General features: G+C 44.9%; 1 protein-coding gene across 1 annotated transcript; it reads right to left on the minus strand.

Annotated features, from left to right (window-relative positions):
* Positions 1-2107: 2107 nt before the first annotated feature.
* Positions 2108-17513, minus strand: ccdc80 (coiled-coil domain containing 80). The gene is made up of 7 exons (XM_080838599.1): positions 15063-17513; positions 13985-14141; positions 10058-10194; positions 8342-8493; positions 7772-7875; positions 4230-4313; positions 2108-2878 (listed from the first exon to the last, which is right to left on the minus strand). The coding sequence occupies exons 1-7, from the start codon at positions 16773-16775 to the stop codon at positions 2571-2573; spliced, it is 2655 nt and encodes an 884-aa protein (XP_080694725.1). The 5' UTR covers positions 16776-17513; the 3' UTR covers positions 2108-2570.
* Positions 17514-18026: the final 513 nt, after the last annotated feature.

Here is an 18026-nt window from a genome sequence, read left to right on the forward strand (position 1 = left end):
GATGTACAGGCTAACTGTTGGTAATGCTGGTACTGCCTTCTGTGATATGTCTGGACATATTGTTACAATTGTACAGTTTCAATGACTGAAAGGCACAATAAAGGAATATTAAAAATGATAAACCTCTGCATGTGTTTACACACGTACACAATTTTAATTCTCGTACTAATTAATGTGTGAGGTTTGATATTATTCATTTTATACCATATATTGGAGACTAATATGAGTTATGATCAATTCAGGGACCAGGTTTAATCTTGTACAATGGTGGCCACAAAGGGAGAGACACAGACGTTTCACTCCTGCAGAGCTCAACCTAAGAATATTTTAACTTAGCCATTGGAACATTTCTGTGAAATGTATAGTCCAGGCAAAGTAGTGTTTTACAACAGAATTTTTTTCAGCATACATCATTTCTATGAGGTGTCCAGAACAACATGCTAAAAGTCCTAAGAAATCCCAGTTGAGGAAATATGTTTAATTCTCATCAATCTGAGATGTGTGCTTATAATGCATGGAAAAAATACACCTCAAAAATGTATTTTTTTCCTTTACTCCTATCATAATGAAACTTTACACAATGAAAGTACCCATGAAAAATACCATTTGTATTACAAGTTTCATTTTAAATTAATTTGAATATGCACATTACCTCTACACTCATGAAACACCAATCATATGTATGACATACATCGGCCCAATCTTCATCCAATCATCCTACTGCCAATGGGAGATGGCAATGCTGATTTTAGACTTGTCTCTTACCTGAAAACTGCCTGGATTGGTAGTACCTGCCAAGGGTATGGTGTTTCTGCCTATGCAATTAGGACATATTCAATAACTGTGACGCTCATGTGCATATTCAAATTCACTTCAAAAGAAACTTGTAATTCAAGAAAAGTTACTTTTCATGTATACTTTTACTATGTCAAGTTTTATTGCAGCAGGAGTAAAGGAAAAAATTAAGCCTATTTTGGTGTATTTTGGGCATATTCGATTAGTGTATAGCTCATTTGCATATTCAAATTCATTTTCAAAGAAACTTGTAAATCCAAAAATGTTACTTTCATTGTATAAAGTTTTATTTTGATTGGAGTAAAGGGGAAAAAATACATTTTTGAGGTGTATTTTTGACATGCATTATTAGTACACATCTCAGATTGATTAAACATATTTCCTCAACTAGGATTTCTGTTCTGTTCTGGACACCTTATAGAAATGATCTATGCTGAAAAAAATATATTTTACAAATAATTCTTTTTTTGGCCCCAAAATGGGTTACTTTGCTGGAGTGTCACCCTAGTTAATTTCCTGTATATGTGAATATACTTGGCCATTAAAATAATTCTTATTCTGATTCTCTGATTCATGAGGCCCAGGTCCATCAAGGCGCTTTGATTTGACCAAGAAGAAGGGAGTGAGACCACTTATCACACCTCACCCCTCACTCAGGTCAAACCATCATAAGTATATTCACCCAGAAATGCTTACGTTCTAGCCTTAATCCAAGTTATAACTAGATATAAGATGTATTGAATTATTGACTATGGTATATCATTATAAACTCTGGACTTTCAATTCTAATTCCTTCAGGTTGAACACATACAAATGGCAGACTGTTGGTTGTATATAAAACATTGTATACCCGTTGTATTTCATGTGTTTATACAAGAGTAGTCTGAACTCTGAAGACGTGTGTATTTCACATTTCACATTTCACATTTCACATTTCACATTTCACATTATTTACTAAGAGACCGCTCATAATCTTGCCAGAATGTCGGATACATTCTGTGTGACAATCAATTGCCAAAGACAGCAAATATCAGACGCTAGAGGGCACTAGAGATTAGCGAATGAATGATGAATCCCATGCACAGAAATGTCCTTTAAAATTTTAAATGGTCATTCTAATTGAGTATATTATAATTTTCCTCATAAAGTTTGGTAAGGTGCATGCATAATTTGTAACAAGCATAAATATGAGTGCTTAATCTGTACATACACGTAAAATGTGTAAATCAGTCACTCTAACACATCCTTGATGCAAGAAAAACAATCACAATAGGGGTGGTAATAAATTGACTTTATTGTCCTTATAGCGCAACTGCATATAAATAAGAACAAATGTGATCTTCAGAAATAGACAAAACAAAGATTTATGAGCCCTCCTCATGAGACAACTGATTGTGACCCTCAGAAACATCTCACATTGACGTCCAACAATAAATACAAAAAACAAAACATTACAACACATTACTTTTTAATATTTATTTTTGTTCTTATCTACAAAACGGAGACATCCATACCTGTGATATCATGGAAGAAACGGTTCTTAGGATGGAGACAAAGAAAAAGAACACAACCCTATGAGAGAATGAAGCAGTGTTCCAACGCAAGTCAGCCGTGACAGGACTTAAACCGCAGAAATAGGAAGTAACGTAACATGACGTGATGGTGGTGAGCATCAAAGTGGCACCCCGGCCCTGTTCACAGGCTTCATACACAACATGGAGAACGTTCACAGGCACCCGAACTCCCCCCTTTCCTCTCTTTACCGCACCCCTTTTTTAATAGCCATATCCTTGGTGATAGCCATCCTGGTAGCCGTGATGGTAACCGTAGCCATCATACTCGCCCTCTGGGCAGCGCATGCCCAGCGACTGCTGGATGGCCATCTCCTGCCGGCGCAGCTGCATGGAGTCAATCAGGTCGTAGATGATGGCCATGGACCACATGGGCGAGGGGTACCAGGACTTCACATTGCCGTCCTTTCCCACCAGGAGCATAGAAAAGTACTCCGGGCTGATCTGGAAGTAGTTGCGGATGTCCTTCACCAGCGAGGCAGACAGTCCCTCGCGCTCCACGGTGGCCGAGCCTGGGAACAAATGAAGGTTTGTGGATGATGAAAGGAAGTCGACTAAACAGATCTGTGCTAGGAACACTACGCTACGTGGAAACTACACGGGCCAGGGGAGCTAGCCCATCGCTTTATACCTCGAGGGCATTCTCACAAGATTCTCGGAAAAGAGGCCTCCTTGTAAAAGCATGGCGGGGTTGAGAGAATTTCTGGTAATGTTTAAAGACCTGTTGTGTCAACAGGATTTCTGGGCCTGAGTCTCTTTTGGGTGGAGAAGGAGATGAGAAAGGAGAAGGGTGGGGGAATGAAAGCTTTGGGTTTTTGCGGTGGCTACCTAGTCAGCACTCCTAATCCTGTTTCTTAGCTGTTTGATCTTAAAGTATAAGAAGGGGCGAGCTCAGAGACATTGCTGATACAGCCCCTGAAACACACACACACACACACACAGTCACACACACAGCAAGCCCCCACTTCACATATGTATTGGCAGCTGCACAAGCACACCCTGAGCGTCTGTGGTTTTTGACATCTTTGGAAAATATGTAAACTTCACCTCCTCTTTCAATGTTTTTTTATTTTATCGTTTTTTACATTTCATGTTCTTTTTTTTAGTACAACAAAATATTATTGCTACATGATCCTTCCAACTGCTTTCCCAAGGCTTCTGCTCAGAGCCAGAAGTGTGTGAGAGAGAAGGAGAGAGAGAGTGATGGAGAGAGATAGAGAGAGTGAGAGATGCCACCCATGTGATGTAGGTGGGGCAGAACATGCTGGCTACCGGCTGTAAAGGGGACGGACAGCTGGACGAGGCCAGCCAATGTCAACACTGCAGAAAGCTGGCCGCTCTAATTTTGCTCTCAACACAAGCATCTAATTTTTGAGGAGCACAAAGCTGCAGGAACACCTGGCTGGGTCGCCCATGTTTCTGCCCGAGCAGAGAAAAAAAAAAACTGTCCTCTGTTTATTTGAAGTGCTTATTGCTCAGGAACCTTCCCAGCATGCTTGGAGTCTGAAGCCTTTGCTCATTCATTACAGAGACATACAGGATGCTTTCTGCTTCAGATGTCTTGGACAGCTCTTCAGAAATGCGGGACACTCCACCTAACGGCTCTCTTTGTTTTTTTAGGGTGCTGAGCGGTTCTTAAAAAAGAGACCACAAACCACAGGAGGATCTATGGGGAGCCTTTGAAGCTGAGCGCGCTCTATCCTCAGAGGGATAGTTCTCTGACATAGAACACGGAAAACGCCGCCACTTGAGAGGAACTTTCCATACGGGTTTACCGTACAGGAATGATGTGTTTTTAGTACATGTGTTCTTACGGAGTCACTCCAGTGACCTTGGCATTGGATAGAGACTTAGCTAGCTTACCGTTGATTGGGTACAGCTCCAGGACTCCGCCCATGTCCGCCGCTTCGGTGCCGGCCAACTTAAGTATAGAGATGTGCCTCAGGCCTGATGGGAAAACAAAACAGACACAAAGTCCAATCAACACAGGTAAACACATCAGAGCCAGAACAAATAAAGCAAGCCTTTCGCCTCCCTCTCCATCCAAATTCATTTACAACCTTCTGCACTGTTTCTGATTTCATTGTGAGACCCAGCTGAACCTTACAGGTTACGGTAATCAGCAGGGAACGTTTCCATGTCGTTTGCCATGCAGCCAAGCACTGGTTCCCATCAGAGAAGACACGGCACAAGCTTGTGGGAAACAATGAATTTCACAAAGTGCGAGCCAGGCAACAAAACATTGTGGTGAACGTGCCGACCCAGCCAAAATGTCACCGAAAACTGAACCGAGGTCTGGCCAAACATAGCCTCTTTGACTCTGTAAGAATTCAGAAAAATGAAAATGCCTGAGAAATCACACAAACAAACAGTGGTTTTGATGGCATATGTAATGGTGGTTTGGAGGAACACCAATACCAGATGAAACGATAACAATGACTTTCAAACTTTCAAACCCCCTTTTTAAACAGCATGGTGACAGACAAAGGACGCACCCTAGCATGTTTTCACTTGTCAACCGGTGCAGGGAACTCACCCAAGGAGCTCTCTTTCTCTTGCTGAGCACAGCAACAAGGCAAGGTCATACACCTCCTCCACATCACTGTATTATTGTCTGTCTCTCTTTGTTTGAAACAAAAGCTCTCCAAACACATCAAAACCAGCAGTGGGAAAGACATTGGGCCTCATTCCGGAACGCAGTTAAGAACAAGTTAGGAAGAAATTTCTTCTGACCCCCACTTACGAGGTTTTCGTGACAAATTTGGCATTCTTGAAAGTTTTCTCATTTGGGATTCGTTCTGAACTTAGACCAGAATTTAAGAACGCTAAATAGCAGTCGTAAATCCCCCAGATTTTTTCGCAATGGCTGAATTTGTGAGAAATCGTTGCTGATTGCATTCACATCAACTCTACAGACATCCTTTGATTTAAATCTATAATAACAATAATAATAATAATAATAAATACGAGAATATTTGTTTCATTAACAATTACGTTTCACTTTTATAGTCATGATTCTACGAGACATCATGATGTCCAAAAAATAAATAAAAGTACTACTCCAACAATGAAAATGTAAGTGAAGAAATAAATAAGCACTTAACTCAATTGCGTGGATATAGTCATAGTGGAATAGAATGGACCCATCTACATTCTGCAACAGTACCTCCACCTCTGCACCTGTGAAGTTAGGTCTACGTTTACTCGACCGGTGCTTGCTTTCCGCTTTGACATGACTGTCGCTTTCAAGTTGCTTTCGCATGGATTCTGTCGATTCTGACTGCACACTACAGTTGCGTGTCCTTATGAGTAGCTGGCGGGGCATGAATGTATGCAAATCCAGGTGCACTAGAATGCGCGTTCAATTTAAAGAATTCGATGGAGCACAGCTGAGAACACTTTGGCTGCGTAAGAACCCATTTCCAGGCGTTCATGAATCTGGCGCATATCTTTTCTTACTTTGGTCTTTCAAGGTAGAGAAGAAGATATTTAAGAAGACACTGAATAAATTGTTCCTCCAATGAGGGTTTTAGACACCTCATGTTCCTCAAATAGCATCTGCCTTGCTGCTTTTGGTCCAGGCCATTGGCCAGCCTTCAGGATGCTAGACCTCAGCCTTCGCTGGCCCACTGTAAAACCGCACAGACTCAGGTCACTGTGTGCAGACGTGTGATTGAGAGGGTGTGGATCCTTCAGTGCAGAGGGGAGGTAAAAAAAGAGCAAAACATAAGAAGAAAACTAAAAGAAAAGGGACATGTAGACAGCCTCAAGCTGTGTGTTTGACACAGAGCTGGTCCCCGGTGTCCTCATCATCTGTCAAGCACATGATTTTTATTAGAAATGTACTACTATTGAGATTTACTATGTCATTTGGGCTAATTTAGTCATGCTCATTTTGAGTTATGTGTCTGTCTGGAGTGCTAAGGGAAGAAAAAAGAAAAAAAACACACGCAACACTGGCTGAGTGTCACTGCAAGTGCGTGCAGTGCTGACAGACACCTGCTTTTGCATTAGTGTTGCAGAGGCCGTCATCTACATGGAAAACCCCTGGGTCTTTTATTGAGACGAAAAAATGCCTGGTCCTGTGTGAACCGTGATTATTATAGCCAGGTTTCAATTATCACTAGATTATATTTGTCCAGTTTGACTGACAATGGAATAGGGCCGTCTGTTCTGGGAAATTATATAATACACTAGTATTAGTGTGGCACACACAGAAAGGTATACAAAGTACCATATGCACAGATGTGTGGGTGTATGCATGCACTGGTGTGTTAGAGAGTGTGTGTGCTTTTTTGTGCATGATGTGTGTGTGTGGGTGTACTTAGCTTTTACTGGGGTCAAATTTGTTCAAATGCAAATGATTTATGATTACTATTGTAATATTTTCAGTCAAAACCATGAAACATTTGAACTAAAATGAATTCCATATACTTATAGTAAAACCATTCAAAGGTATCTCTTGTGTCACTGCGGATAGACTGTGAGAGCAGCCAGTTCTTATTGGTTTTGCTGGTTTGGGGCTTGTTAAGACACCGTGACATTCAACCACATTAATGCACTATTCTGAGTTTGCACTAGGAATCTGATGACATAGACTCCCAGTCCCTGGTGTTTACGGCTTAAGTTTCATTCACGGTGGTCTTGGTGCAACTCGTCTCCCTCCATTATTGTTCCAAGGCCATCAAACTGAAAAGAGGATTTGGGAGGAACAATAGTGCAACTCAGAGAAAATAATGGGTTTGACCTGAAAACCATATTACATGCCCGTTGGTATTTTTGTGGGTGTTCTCTGATGGTCTGTAGACCCACAGGGCAGAGCTGCTTATTGGTGACAAACACAAGTCCAGATGGCTGAAATTCACACCCAGTGGCCAATACTGTCTCGGTCTGTCTTGAGGTTGCATTTCTAGCAGTTCATTGGTGGTGAGTGTTCTGAGTCAGGTCATGCTCTCGTCTGGTCACTGCTCAGGGGATCCTGCCAATGTGCTTCACCTGCCTGGTCATTGGTTAAGACTACTTTATCAGTTTCTATGGTGTGGAACTTGTTGGACACTGCATGGTCACTGGTGGACAGTACTCAACCAGACTTTGTATCTTTACTTTAATTGATGGAAAGTACTCCGGATCTGGATTGTCATTGGTGGGGACAACTCTATGACTGGGTGTTTGTTTGTGGGAGGCTGTCTGAATCGGAATGTTCATGGGTGGAAAATACTCAACCAAGTTATTCGTCAGCATGGTCATTGGTGGACAGTACTATGCATGTGGATTGTCATAGTCTAGAGAACTTGTGGTTACTGGTCACTCCTCTCTAACAAGGTGTTCATTGGTGGAAAGTCCTCTGGATTGCAATTAGTGTAGGCTATTCCCTATCTGGTAGTTGATTGGCAGAGTGTTCTTACCCAGGTTGCAGGCTTGGCTGGTCAGTGCATACAGCTGCTGCTGGTAGGACCATTCCTCATCATTAGGAGCTGAAATGACAAATAGTCTTCTCCTCCACCGGAATCTACAGACCCACAGACCAAGCGCATGGGTTAGGACAAAATGACCTGTTGTTGACATTGCCCCTGCTGACTTTCTCTAAAGTTTGAGCAGTTTATTGCATTAATAAATGACTACTAGTTACAGTATAGTACATGCAGTATGAGTTAAAGATTTGTTGAATCAAGGGGAAATTCAGTTTTTGACATTTTAGAGGGGAAAAAATGTATCTGATTAATCAAAATCCCAGACAAAGGTCACAGCTGTTGGACGAGCGTCTGCATTGTGTTCCTCCAACCACTCACGCCAAACAAAAGCCATAAAACGCCTTTAACAACCGTCAAGACAATGAATAAGAACAATATAACAGATGTATGGAGAATTCGAAAAAATTATGCGATGGACTATAAATTTGGGGGTTTGCATATTTATTTTTCCTTTCACATATTTTTTCAGTAAAAGTCTCCAGTTGGACAACGCCTCTATCTTACCGTGAAAGGAAGTTCTCTAATGATCTGGGCTTGTCCTCTTTCTTGCAAACCACGCCGTCCCGTTTCTGTTGCTCCATCTCCCGGATCCGTGAACCAAACGTATCGCAGTAGTCAAACACTGCCTTCATGGCTATTGGCACCTCATAGGATTGCTGGAAGAACAAGTTATGTGAAAGTTGTTAAGACACTAAAACACACAAAGACTATGAGCAACCATGTCATCCACATTTGCTGAACATGGTTTTTACACACTGTTCAAAAAATAAACTCTGGAACCAAATCTTATGCTATGTGTGACTTGGCGGCTAGTCACAAGAATGCTAAACATCTTTTTTTTTTTGCTCACACACAAACCTCAACAAACATGGCACTTCAGTAAAATTTCCAAAGCAACTGCAGTAGTCTGAGTTGCTCAGAGTTGCTGAAGCATTCCTGTAGCTTACAGCGTGACCCAGTCGAGTCATGACTTTGAATCAGTCCTTTATGAGATGCTAAAACACATCAGAGCAGTGGATGAATACTCGCATGCTGTTAAGGCTGTGGTCAGATGGGACAATGTTTTGGACTGTGGACGGATTGCCAGCTTAAAGAGGAAGAGATGGAGAGAGAGGGAGAGGGGGAGAGAAAAATGGCGACAGATAGACAGACATGGGGAAGTCAGATGTATGAAAAGCAAGATAAATTGATGGAGAAAGAGAGAATCTGTGTGAGACATACAGCGAGACAGACAGACAGAAAGAGGGAGGGAGGCAGAGAGAAAGAGACAGTGAGACAGGACGGGAAGAGGGAGGGAGAGAGGGAAAGAGGAATAGAGGCAAGCAAAGAGAGAGACGGAGTGAGAGAAGTTGGCCTGAACTGGGCCCTGGGCGAGTTTTAATAGACTTTACTCTCTGTCCTGTGCTGAGCGCGGACTGCACAGTGGCCTCTTTGTTTACACCATCTGTCTGCAAACAGGGCCTGGCCTTACTCCTGGTGCTCACATCATAACATGCCGCCATTTCCAAACCAGCGCCCATGAGGACCAAACAGGGGGCACCGGCACGGAAAATGTGCAAAAATGGGATGTGTGACCCATGGGTTTGTGCTGGGCCGCTGCCTGCCTTCACCCATTTTCTCTCTCTCTATCTCTCTCTCTCTCTTACTCTCTCTCTCTCTCCCTCTCTCTCTCTCTCTTTTAGAGTCCCTGATCTCCCTCTCTGTCTCCCTGCTCGCTATCTCTTGAGCTCCTTGTCTCTTTTTATTGCCTTCTGGTTCTTTCACTTTTCTGTCAACTCTCTCTCTCTCTCTCTCTGTCTCTTGTTAGGTTGGAGGGTGCAGCCAAAGCTGGATTCCCTGTTGTTCTCTACACTGCTGTCGGTTTGTAGGTGTCGCTAGTACTCCCCTCTTCCAAATGTGTGTGGGTTGGAGCATGTATGCTGCAGCCACTGACTCCGTAAATGGAATCCGTTATTACATATTCAGAGACAGAATTATTCTCAGAATTATGTTTTCACCCCCCCCCCCCCCCACACACACACACACGGACACACACACACACAAACATACACACACACATACACACACACACACACACACACACACACACACACACACACACACACACACACACACACAGACACACACAGACACACACAGACACACACACACACACACACACACACACACACACACACACACACACACACAGTTTTAAAGCTCCATAGTCCACTCTCTTACCTTCACTCTCATGTCAAAGTCAGTGAGCACCATGTGGAAGTCATTGTAGGTCATGCCCAGCTCATTCCTCAGCTCAGAGATCAGCTCCTGGTTCACCAGGTCCTCCTGCCGCAAACCCTTCATAGCTCTGTCCTTCTCTGTGGAAGAACAAAGCAAAGAGGTCAACTGAATGCAACAATAGAACAGAATATAAACAGTATATTAAACAGTACATTTACACTGCATGGAACAATATAACATACAATAGAAGACTATATTATGTATGTATATTTAACTGTACATTTACACCGAATCCAACAATATGACATAGAAATTGAAGAGTATATTGTGTTTATATTATACAGGAAATATATCACGTATGCTTATTATGTACATTATGTCTCTCAGCTCTTTTCAAGTTCAGAAGGTGAACGCTCGACTAAAGAGAGGAACCCTATGAAGGGCAGACTCTGGAGTTGGTATTTCATGGGATCTTCCTAAACCCAGTTCAAGTTGGGGCCTCAATGGAAAATCCCCAAAACCTGCTATCTTGGGAGTGTTGTGCCCTGACCCTGAAGGAAAGCCTCCTGTGTGTGAGAGTGAGTGTGTGTGTGTGTGTGTGTGTGTGTGTGTGTGAGAGAGAGAGTGAGTGTATGTGTAAATGTGTGTGTGAGAGAGAGAGAGTGTATGTGTGTGAGTGTGTGTGAGAGAGAGAGAGTGTATGTGTGAATCTGTGTGTGAGAGAGAGTGTATGTGTGTGTGTGTGTGTGTGTGAGAGAGAGAGAGTGTATGTGTGAATCTGTGTGTGAGAGAGAGTGTATGTGTGAGTGTGTGTGTGTATTTACACTGGGCCCACAGCTTCCTCTTTCCACTACGGAGCAAGAAGAAGTAAAACATGGCCACTCTTCTGTGAGGTGAGGTGAGCAAAAGACAAGACAGCAGGACAGGTGATGTGTGTGTGTGTGTGTGTGTGTGTGTGTGTGTGTGTGTTTGTTTGTGTATGTGTGTTTGTGTGTGTGTGTGTGTGTGTGTGTGTGTGTGTGTGTGTGTGTGTGTGTGTGTGTGTGTCTGTGTGTGTGTGTGTGTATGTGTATGTGTGTGTGTAGTGTGTGCGTGTGTGTGTGCATGTGGTGCATATGTGTATTGAGGGGGGAAATCAGGCATGCCTACATTTTTGTTTGTTTTCCCTCTGCAGAAATCTCACAAGGAATCTCTCTCTCAGGTTTCCAATGCACATTCTTAGTTTGAAAGATAATAATGGGGTTGGGGTGGTGGGGGTGGGATGGGGTTGCCGGATAAGGGATTAGGGACAGGGGGAAAGGTGGGGGGGGGGGCAGCAACTTCAATGTGCCATTTCTTTTCATTCCTTAATTTTGTGTCCTGTCCCGCTGGTCGAGATGGCTTATCTAACTGCATACTGGTGCCGCATGTATTTATGCTTGAAATGGAAACTGCGTAGAGCTACAACCCCTCACGCCTCACCTCTCTCTCTCACACACACACACACACACACACATACACAAACTCATAGACACACACACACACACACACACACACACACACACACACACACACACACACACACACACACACACACACACCCACCCTTCTCCCTTCCTGAGGCCTAGCCATGTTCCTGGCTTCCCTTAATTAAAAAAATACTGACGTGACGTCAGCCTTGAACCCTGAATCCAGCCAGTTGTGCTATATATTTAAGAAGCGTTTCCAGAGGATGGGGGGAAAAAAACTGCCATTTTATCCTTTATGGGACCCTTGAGGGTCTCCTCTGCCGCTGTTCCAGAACGATGGATAGGAGAGAGTCCTCTAATTGCTGCCCAGCTCGCTCGGCCAGCTGGAGACATGACTCTCTCTCTCTCTCTCTCTCTCTCTCTCTCGGAAGTGGGCCCGATCACGCAGGGCTAACAGCTGGAGGTGTATGAGGTTTCACAAGCAGCAGCACCACGTGGAGATGGGCGGCATCCCCTCTGGAGCAGGCTGGATGTGTGTGTGCTGGGGAGGGTGAGGTCATGTATGCCGGCAAGCCTGAGTCACTGCCACTCTTTCCAGTGGTGTGGTGGTGGTGGTGAAATAGTGTATGTGGTGGTGTGTATTTGTGTGTGTGTGTGTGTGTGTATGTGTGTGTGTGTGTGTGTCTGTGTCTGTGCACGTGACTGTGTGTGTGTGTGTGTGTGCTGACTTGGAGGTGTGTGTAGTAAAAACTGCTTAACCTCTGTCTGACTTTGAGGTTAGTCTGCGAGTGACATCATCTTAGAGCCACTTCCTGTCATTCACTCATGATGTCTGTGTGTCTGAACCCTCTTTTGTTTTCAAATACTCTTGGTCCCTCTCTCTCTCTCTCTCTCTCTCTCGTTCTCTCTCTCTCTCACCCACACCCACCCCACACACACACACACACACACACACACACACACTTATAACCTAGTGTTATACTCCTTTGACCCTAAAATCAGAACTACAGTGGAACGTTGGGACTCATAGGGAAACCCAAAAGGACCAAAACCTCTATTTTCTCCTCCTTTCAAAGCCCTGGCAGGACTGGGCAATGACTTTTTATGTGGAAGTCCCCATTTGAAACTATACAATTACTGGTTTACCTACTCCTTAAAATAGAAATAAAATCTCTCCCCGGTCTCTGCTGAAGGCATGTTGATCAAACCCTCACTCGCACATGTTACTGCAGCGGACGACGCCAGCCACTTTTCCCACGTCTGGGAATCCTGAAATGGGAATACCCAAAGCACCAGGCTTCAAGAGACTTGCTTTCCACCACACAATTTCCTGCCTGTCCCCAGTCGCCCTAAACTTCCTCTATTTTGTCCCCTTTCCCATCCCGCACCTTTTCACTCCATAAGCTACTTTTCCTCTGCAGAGTGTCGCCTTTTCCATACCTGCAATACCGAAATGGGAATAACCAATCTTGCCAAGCTAAACTTGGCCGGTCCCCAGTACTCAGGAACCCTTGCCATACCTCTCGCACCTCTATCCCTTCCCCCATCCCAGTCCTCCATCATATGACTCATCAGACAGCTCTCCGTAGCCACTGGCGCGAGCCTTCCCCGTTTACTCTGCTCTTTACTCTCAAAGCTAAACTGCAGGCACTCCTGTGCTGTCAGCTCCCAGTCCCCCCCCCCCCCCCCCCCCCCAGCCCCCACCTGTCTGTGGTCTGTGTCATATGAGGTCACTGTCTGGAAAAGTGCTGCTCTTAGTCATGGGCTGATGCGAGCTGTCAAGATGAAAGTGGTCTGCTGTTTTGGGGCCATCACGATAAAACACCCTAATCTGTGACACGGAAGAGGAAGAAAGGTGAAAGAAAACAGAAAATGTCTCCTCTGACTGGCCCCCTCTCCCTCCCCACACCTTGTCTCCTTCCCCCTCATCCCCTCAAACATAAAGGGTACACCAATCGCAGTCAGACGAAACTGAGCCTGTAGAAGAGAGAGAGAGTGTGGGTGCCATCGGATGTGTTTTGTAAATGTCGGGGACTTTCATGTCTGATGACACAGACGCTGCACGGTCTAGCAGGCTAGGGACGTGGATGGCTGAATCAGACGTGGTTCTCATTGTTAGGCACATCTAAATACCTCTTACTCTAATATGCTACAGAGCAGGTTTCATCTAAAAAGGAGGGGTGGGGTGTTATACTGAGAGTGCAGGATGGGTAAAGTGAGGATTACACAGAGTGAAGAGAGATCAGATGAAAGAAAAAGTGAGGGAGTTATGAGAGACAGAGGTGAAGAGATCAAGGATAGATCACACCACGCTTTTCCCTCCCCCATTGCCACATATAACTCACAATGGGAACAGGCAAATGTTATTTTTCTCCTAATTTTCTTTCTTTCTTTCTTTGTCAACCTAGTCTGAAATTCAAAACAAACTCACAAGAACAGTCAGCAGAATTCCAAATGGAAGCTATTAGGCTGGCCTTACCCAGCTGGTAGTGGTCTATCTTCATGCTGCTGTTGGTGAGGCTTCCGAAGATGGTGATGATGGAGACTTTACGGACGGCCATCTCACACACGTGCTCCAGGTACTCGTCCCGTTGCTGCGCATACATTTTGTGCTCTTCTGTGGGAGCGGTGATCACCTGGTGAAGGAGACATTCGAAAGATGGGGGGGGGGGGGGGGGGGGACATTTAAAAGATCACAAACTCACTGTGCCATGGTCGCCTGTAGAGTGACATTTAAAACAGCATGTACAAGGACAAGCACAAATTTAGTATGAATTTCCACACTGCAGAGCAGTTCAGAGAGAAGACAAATATTTCTACAGCTTATCCCCAAAACAAGCTTTAAATATTCTACAGAGTTCTCAGTTGAGAAGTGCTTAAATATTATTTTTTAAGCCGTTTTGGTTCCCAGTTTCATAGTGTAAACCCACTCTGAAAACTCTACCTAAAACCCTCTTTGGCCAGAGACCTCTAGTATGGAAAAAGTTCCCCCTGTTGAATGTTCAAATTTGAAAGTATCCATTAAGAACCTTCGGGAGTTCTAAATTCCATTTTTCCCAGAGATCATGCTTTCGATAAAACTGTCTTATGTATAATACTGCAGCTGGTTGGATTTACTTGACTGTTTTATCATGCTCCAAAATCATCAGCTGTACTTACAAATATAAGTCAAATTACAGTTCAGGATACAGTTCTGTCTCACAGGTGGTTTGGGCTATAATGATAATCATATTGCAAAATTCACGGCACAGAGAGTCCAGCGCATGATTATAGCCAGTCATGAAGTGAGAGCCGAAACTTGTGTTCCTCCCTATTCTAAATCCAAGCTGTTTTTTTTTTTTTTATGGATATGAACTCAGCAGTAATGGGGAAAAACATTAAGCCTACAAAGTTGTAAACAGGACTTTGAAAGAACCATGGGACAATTTCTGTTAGATAAATGACCTCTCATTTTGGCAGGGTCTTAAACAACACAATAAGAAAGCCACCCACCACATGATGTCATTTTTTTGTGTTGTTGTTTTTTAGTGCAGTGCAATGCAATTTTCTGGACTTACAATGAGACGTCTTCTGTTCTCAAAGTAGTCCAGGAAGGTCTCCAGCATTCCCTTGGGTGGAGCTGGTCTCTTTGTGGGCTTGTGGTACTCTTCCTTATCTTGACTCTTGGACACTTTCTTCCCATTCTTTTTATGACCCTTCGACGTCTTGGACCTCCTCTCTGACTTCTTGGCCAGCTTGTCGGATTTGTCCTTTTTCTTCTTCTTCTCGTTCTTGTCTTGTTTGACTCTGCTCTTTTTGGTGGGAACAACCTCCACCTCTTGCTCCTCCAGGACCGTCTCTGTGGGCCTGCCAACGTCATACTTGTCCACATTTATAACCACTTTGCCTCCATGTTTCTTCTTGGATGGCCTTGAAGGCTTTGTAGGCTTATTCTGTGTTGGTGTCACACCAGTGTGTTTGCGCCCATAGTCCTTTCTGTCAGTGCGATTGTCCCCATATCTGCTCGTGTAGGGCTTGGTGTAATACGCATTTGGGGTGGTTGGGGCAGTTGTTGTCTTGGTGTGGTGCCTGCCTCTACGGTTGTTATAGTACGGGTCCACTGTGGTCTTCGAGGGAGGCGGGTGAGCTCTGGTGGTTCTCTGGGTTGAGGTGGTCGTAGCACGTGTGGTTGTAGTTGTGGCCCGTGTTGTTGTAGTAGCTCGAGTGGTGGTCGTAGGACGTGTAGTGGTGGTGGGTTTGGGTGTGGTGGTGGTGGTCGTAGGCTTGGTTGTCCTGGTAGTGGTGGGTCTGGTGGTGGTGGTTGTCGTGCTGGCCTGGGTGGGCCTCCTGAACGGTTTACGCACCTCTTTCCTCTCTGGCTTTCTCTCCGCGGGCGGTTCCACACTCTGCGTATCCGTGAGGCCGCCATCCCCTTCCTCCACCTGCCCCTCTACGCCGGCACCCTTGCATTTCTGCACGAACCCCTTCTGCCTCATCTTCTCTATCTTCCTCATGGGCGTCTGGTCTATCACCTCGTACACAGCCTCTAGCCTGACGGGGTAGGGGTAGCGCTCCTCCACCTGCAGGGTCTTCTTCAGGAGCACCATGCCGAACTTACCCTTCTCCAGCTTCATGAAGCTCATCAGCCTGGGGATGAGAGACACGTCCAGGGGCTCCTCCATCACTTTGCCCTCATTGGTGATGCGCCGCACTTTGCCACCCTGCTCCCCCTCTTGGTGGAACATCACAATCTGGTGAACGTGGCGCTCGGCCAGCTCGCAGTACACGTCAGCCTTCAGCAGGCTCATCATCAGACGGTAGTAGCCGTCAGATTCGTGAGGCGCTGAGATCACCAGCAGCCGGTTCTTGCCAGCGAAGGTGGCCAGGAGGTTGGGTGACCCGGCGCTACTTGGCATTCGGGACACCCTGGCGCGTGCCCCCGGTGTCCCCTCGTCCTGTACCATGGTGTGACTGAGGGGTTTGGCCCCTTGCAGGGGTCTCCTGCGTGCCATAACCCTCCGTGCTGCCCCATGGTTGGGTGGGCTGGTGCTCTCATCCAACTGCATTTCCTCACGCCTTCCTCTCAGCTCTGAGGGCGCCGCAGCCGCTTCAGATTGCATCACAGCGCCAGTGCTGCCGTGCGCCCGGACGCCGGGATGCAGGCGCGGTTTGTTTGGTCTGGCGCGTCTTAAAGGAACCCGTCTGATGGCTGGTTTGGTGTCGGACGCGTCTCCAAGCCATGTCAGCAGAAGGATCAGTGCAAAAGATCCGGGTATCAGTACTTTTCTCATTTTTCGTGGCTTAGTCAGTCAAACTTTCTCCAGTAGAAAAAAGAAAACCCAAATAAAGTGTCATAGGGTAGCGCGTCCTTTGTTGGATTTGCTTGTAAAAAAAGTTGTTGTCCGGATGTTAGAACGGAGAGAAGTGCTTAAAAAAGATGTGTGCTTTACAGCATGCCCCGGTCATCAGAGCCTGGCTTCATTCCAACCCTCAAGCTCAACGTATTCTTATTCTGCGACTCACAAAATAAGTTTGAAAATAATATTTCAAGAGCACCTTATTTTTTTTGTCCAGAAACGGTGTAATGAGAAGGCGTCCGCCTACATTTATATCCTCAGGTGTTCATTCCAGTTTATCCAGAAATAACAACACTGTCATTTAAGAACATCGCCTTTTCACGCGATTTACGTGGCATTTGTTAAATCTCTGTGATGTGTCATCGGAGCAACTGCACATTTACAAATCTTGCAGAATTCAAAAAGGAAACACGTACAAACCAGCCTTCAAACTGAACACCGTCCTTTCCCTCCGACTCAGCTGCAACACACGCATACATACATTCAAATGTTGTATCTTCGTTCAACACGTGAAACTTTCTCCCCTTAATCGCGAAGTCGACACAAAGTCTCAAACAGCACCAAAGATTGAAAAAGTGAAGTTAGTTCTTCAAAAATCCGAACGAAGCAAGAATGAAATGAAGTCCTGTCCAGAACAGTGCTGAGAGTCAGCAGTGTGGTGGTAGCGTCTCCCTTCCCCGTCCCCCTATCACTGGCAGCTATCCTAGACATGTCAAGTAAAACCTCAGCCTCCGTGTTCCCCACCAGCGCAGAGCAGGACCAGCCCCCGGCGAGAGTGGTTGCCAGTCCAGTGCGTTAGTAAATCCCCACAACTGAATGGAGCCACATCGACCACTGAAATGATTGGTCATGTGCTTATATATAGGCTATTTTTTCATTTATAAACATTAAATACAAATCAGGTAAGGTCCAGAATAACCTAAAGTAGGCTAGCTTATATCCTTAGCACCATAGACAGCTGAATTGGTCTTATCATCCTTAAATTAAACAAAGAGAGGACAGGAGTGATTTTGAACCGATATCTTAGTTGTATTGGACTAAACACAGGAAAACACATAAATACCTGATTTCCACTACATGCACTGGGTTAACTTAGGGATCTTAAAATCGAGGCAACCCCACAGAGGACCAGAAACCGTGGCCGAGCCCAAAGTGAAGTTACTTCCAACAACATGCCTTCTGCCC

The sequence above is a fragment of the Sprattus sprattus genome (assembly GCF_963457725.1).
Source record: "Sprattus sprattus genome assembly, chromosome: 5".
Taxonomy (NCBI): Eukaryota; Metazoa; Chordata; class Actinopteri; order Clupeiformes; family Clupeidae; genus Sprattus; species Sprattus sprattus.

Bases quoted from the DNA above. Each gene is read 5' to 3' on its own strand.
- ccdc80 (XM_080838599.1), bottom strand. From the start codon at position 16,775: ATGAGAAAAGTACTGATACCCGGATCTTTTGCACTGATCCTTCTGCTG. The intron at 10,195-13,984 runs GTAAGGCCAGCC...GTTCTTCCACAG, and splicing joins GATAGACCACTACCAGCTGG to AGAAGGACAGAGCTATGAAG. The intron at 4,314-7,771 runs GTAAGAACACTC...TTTTCCCATCAG, and splicing joins CAGCCAAGCCTGCAACCTGG to GCCTGAGGCACATCTCTATA.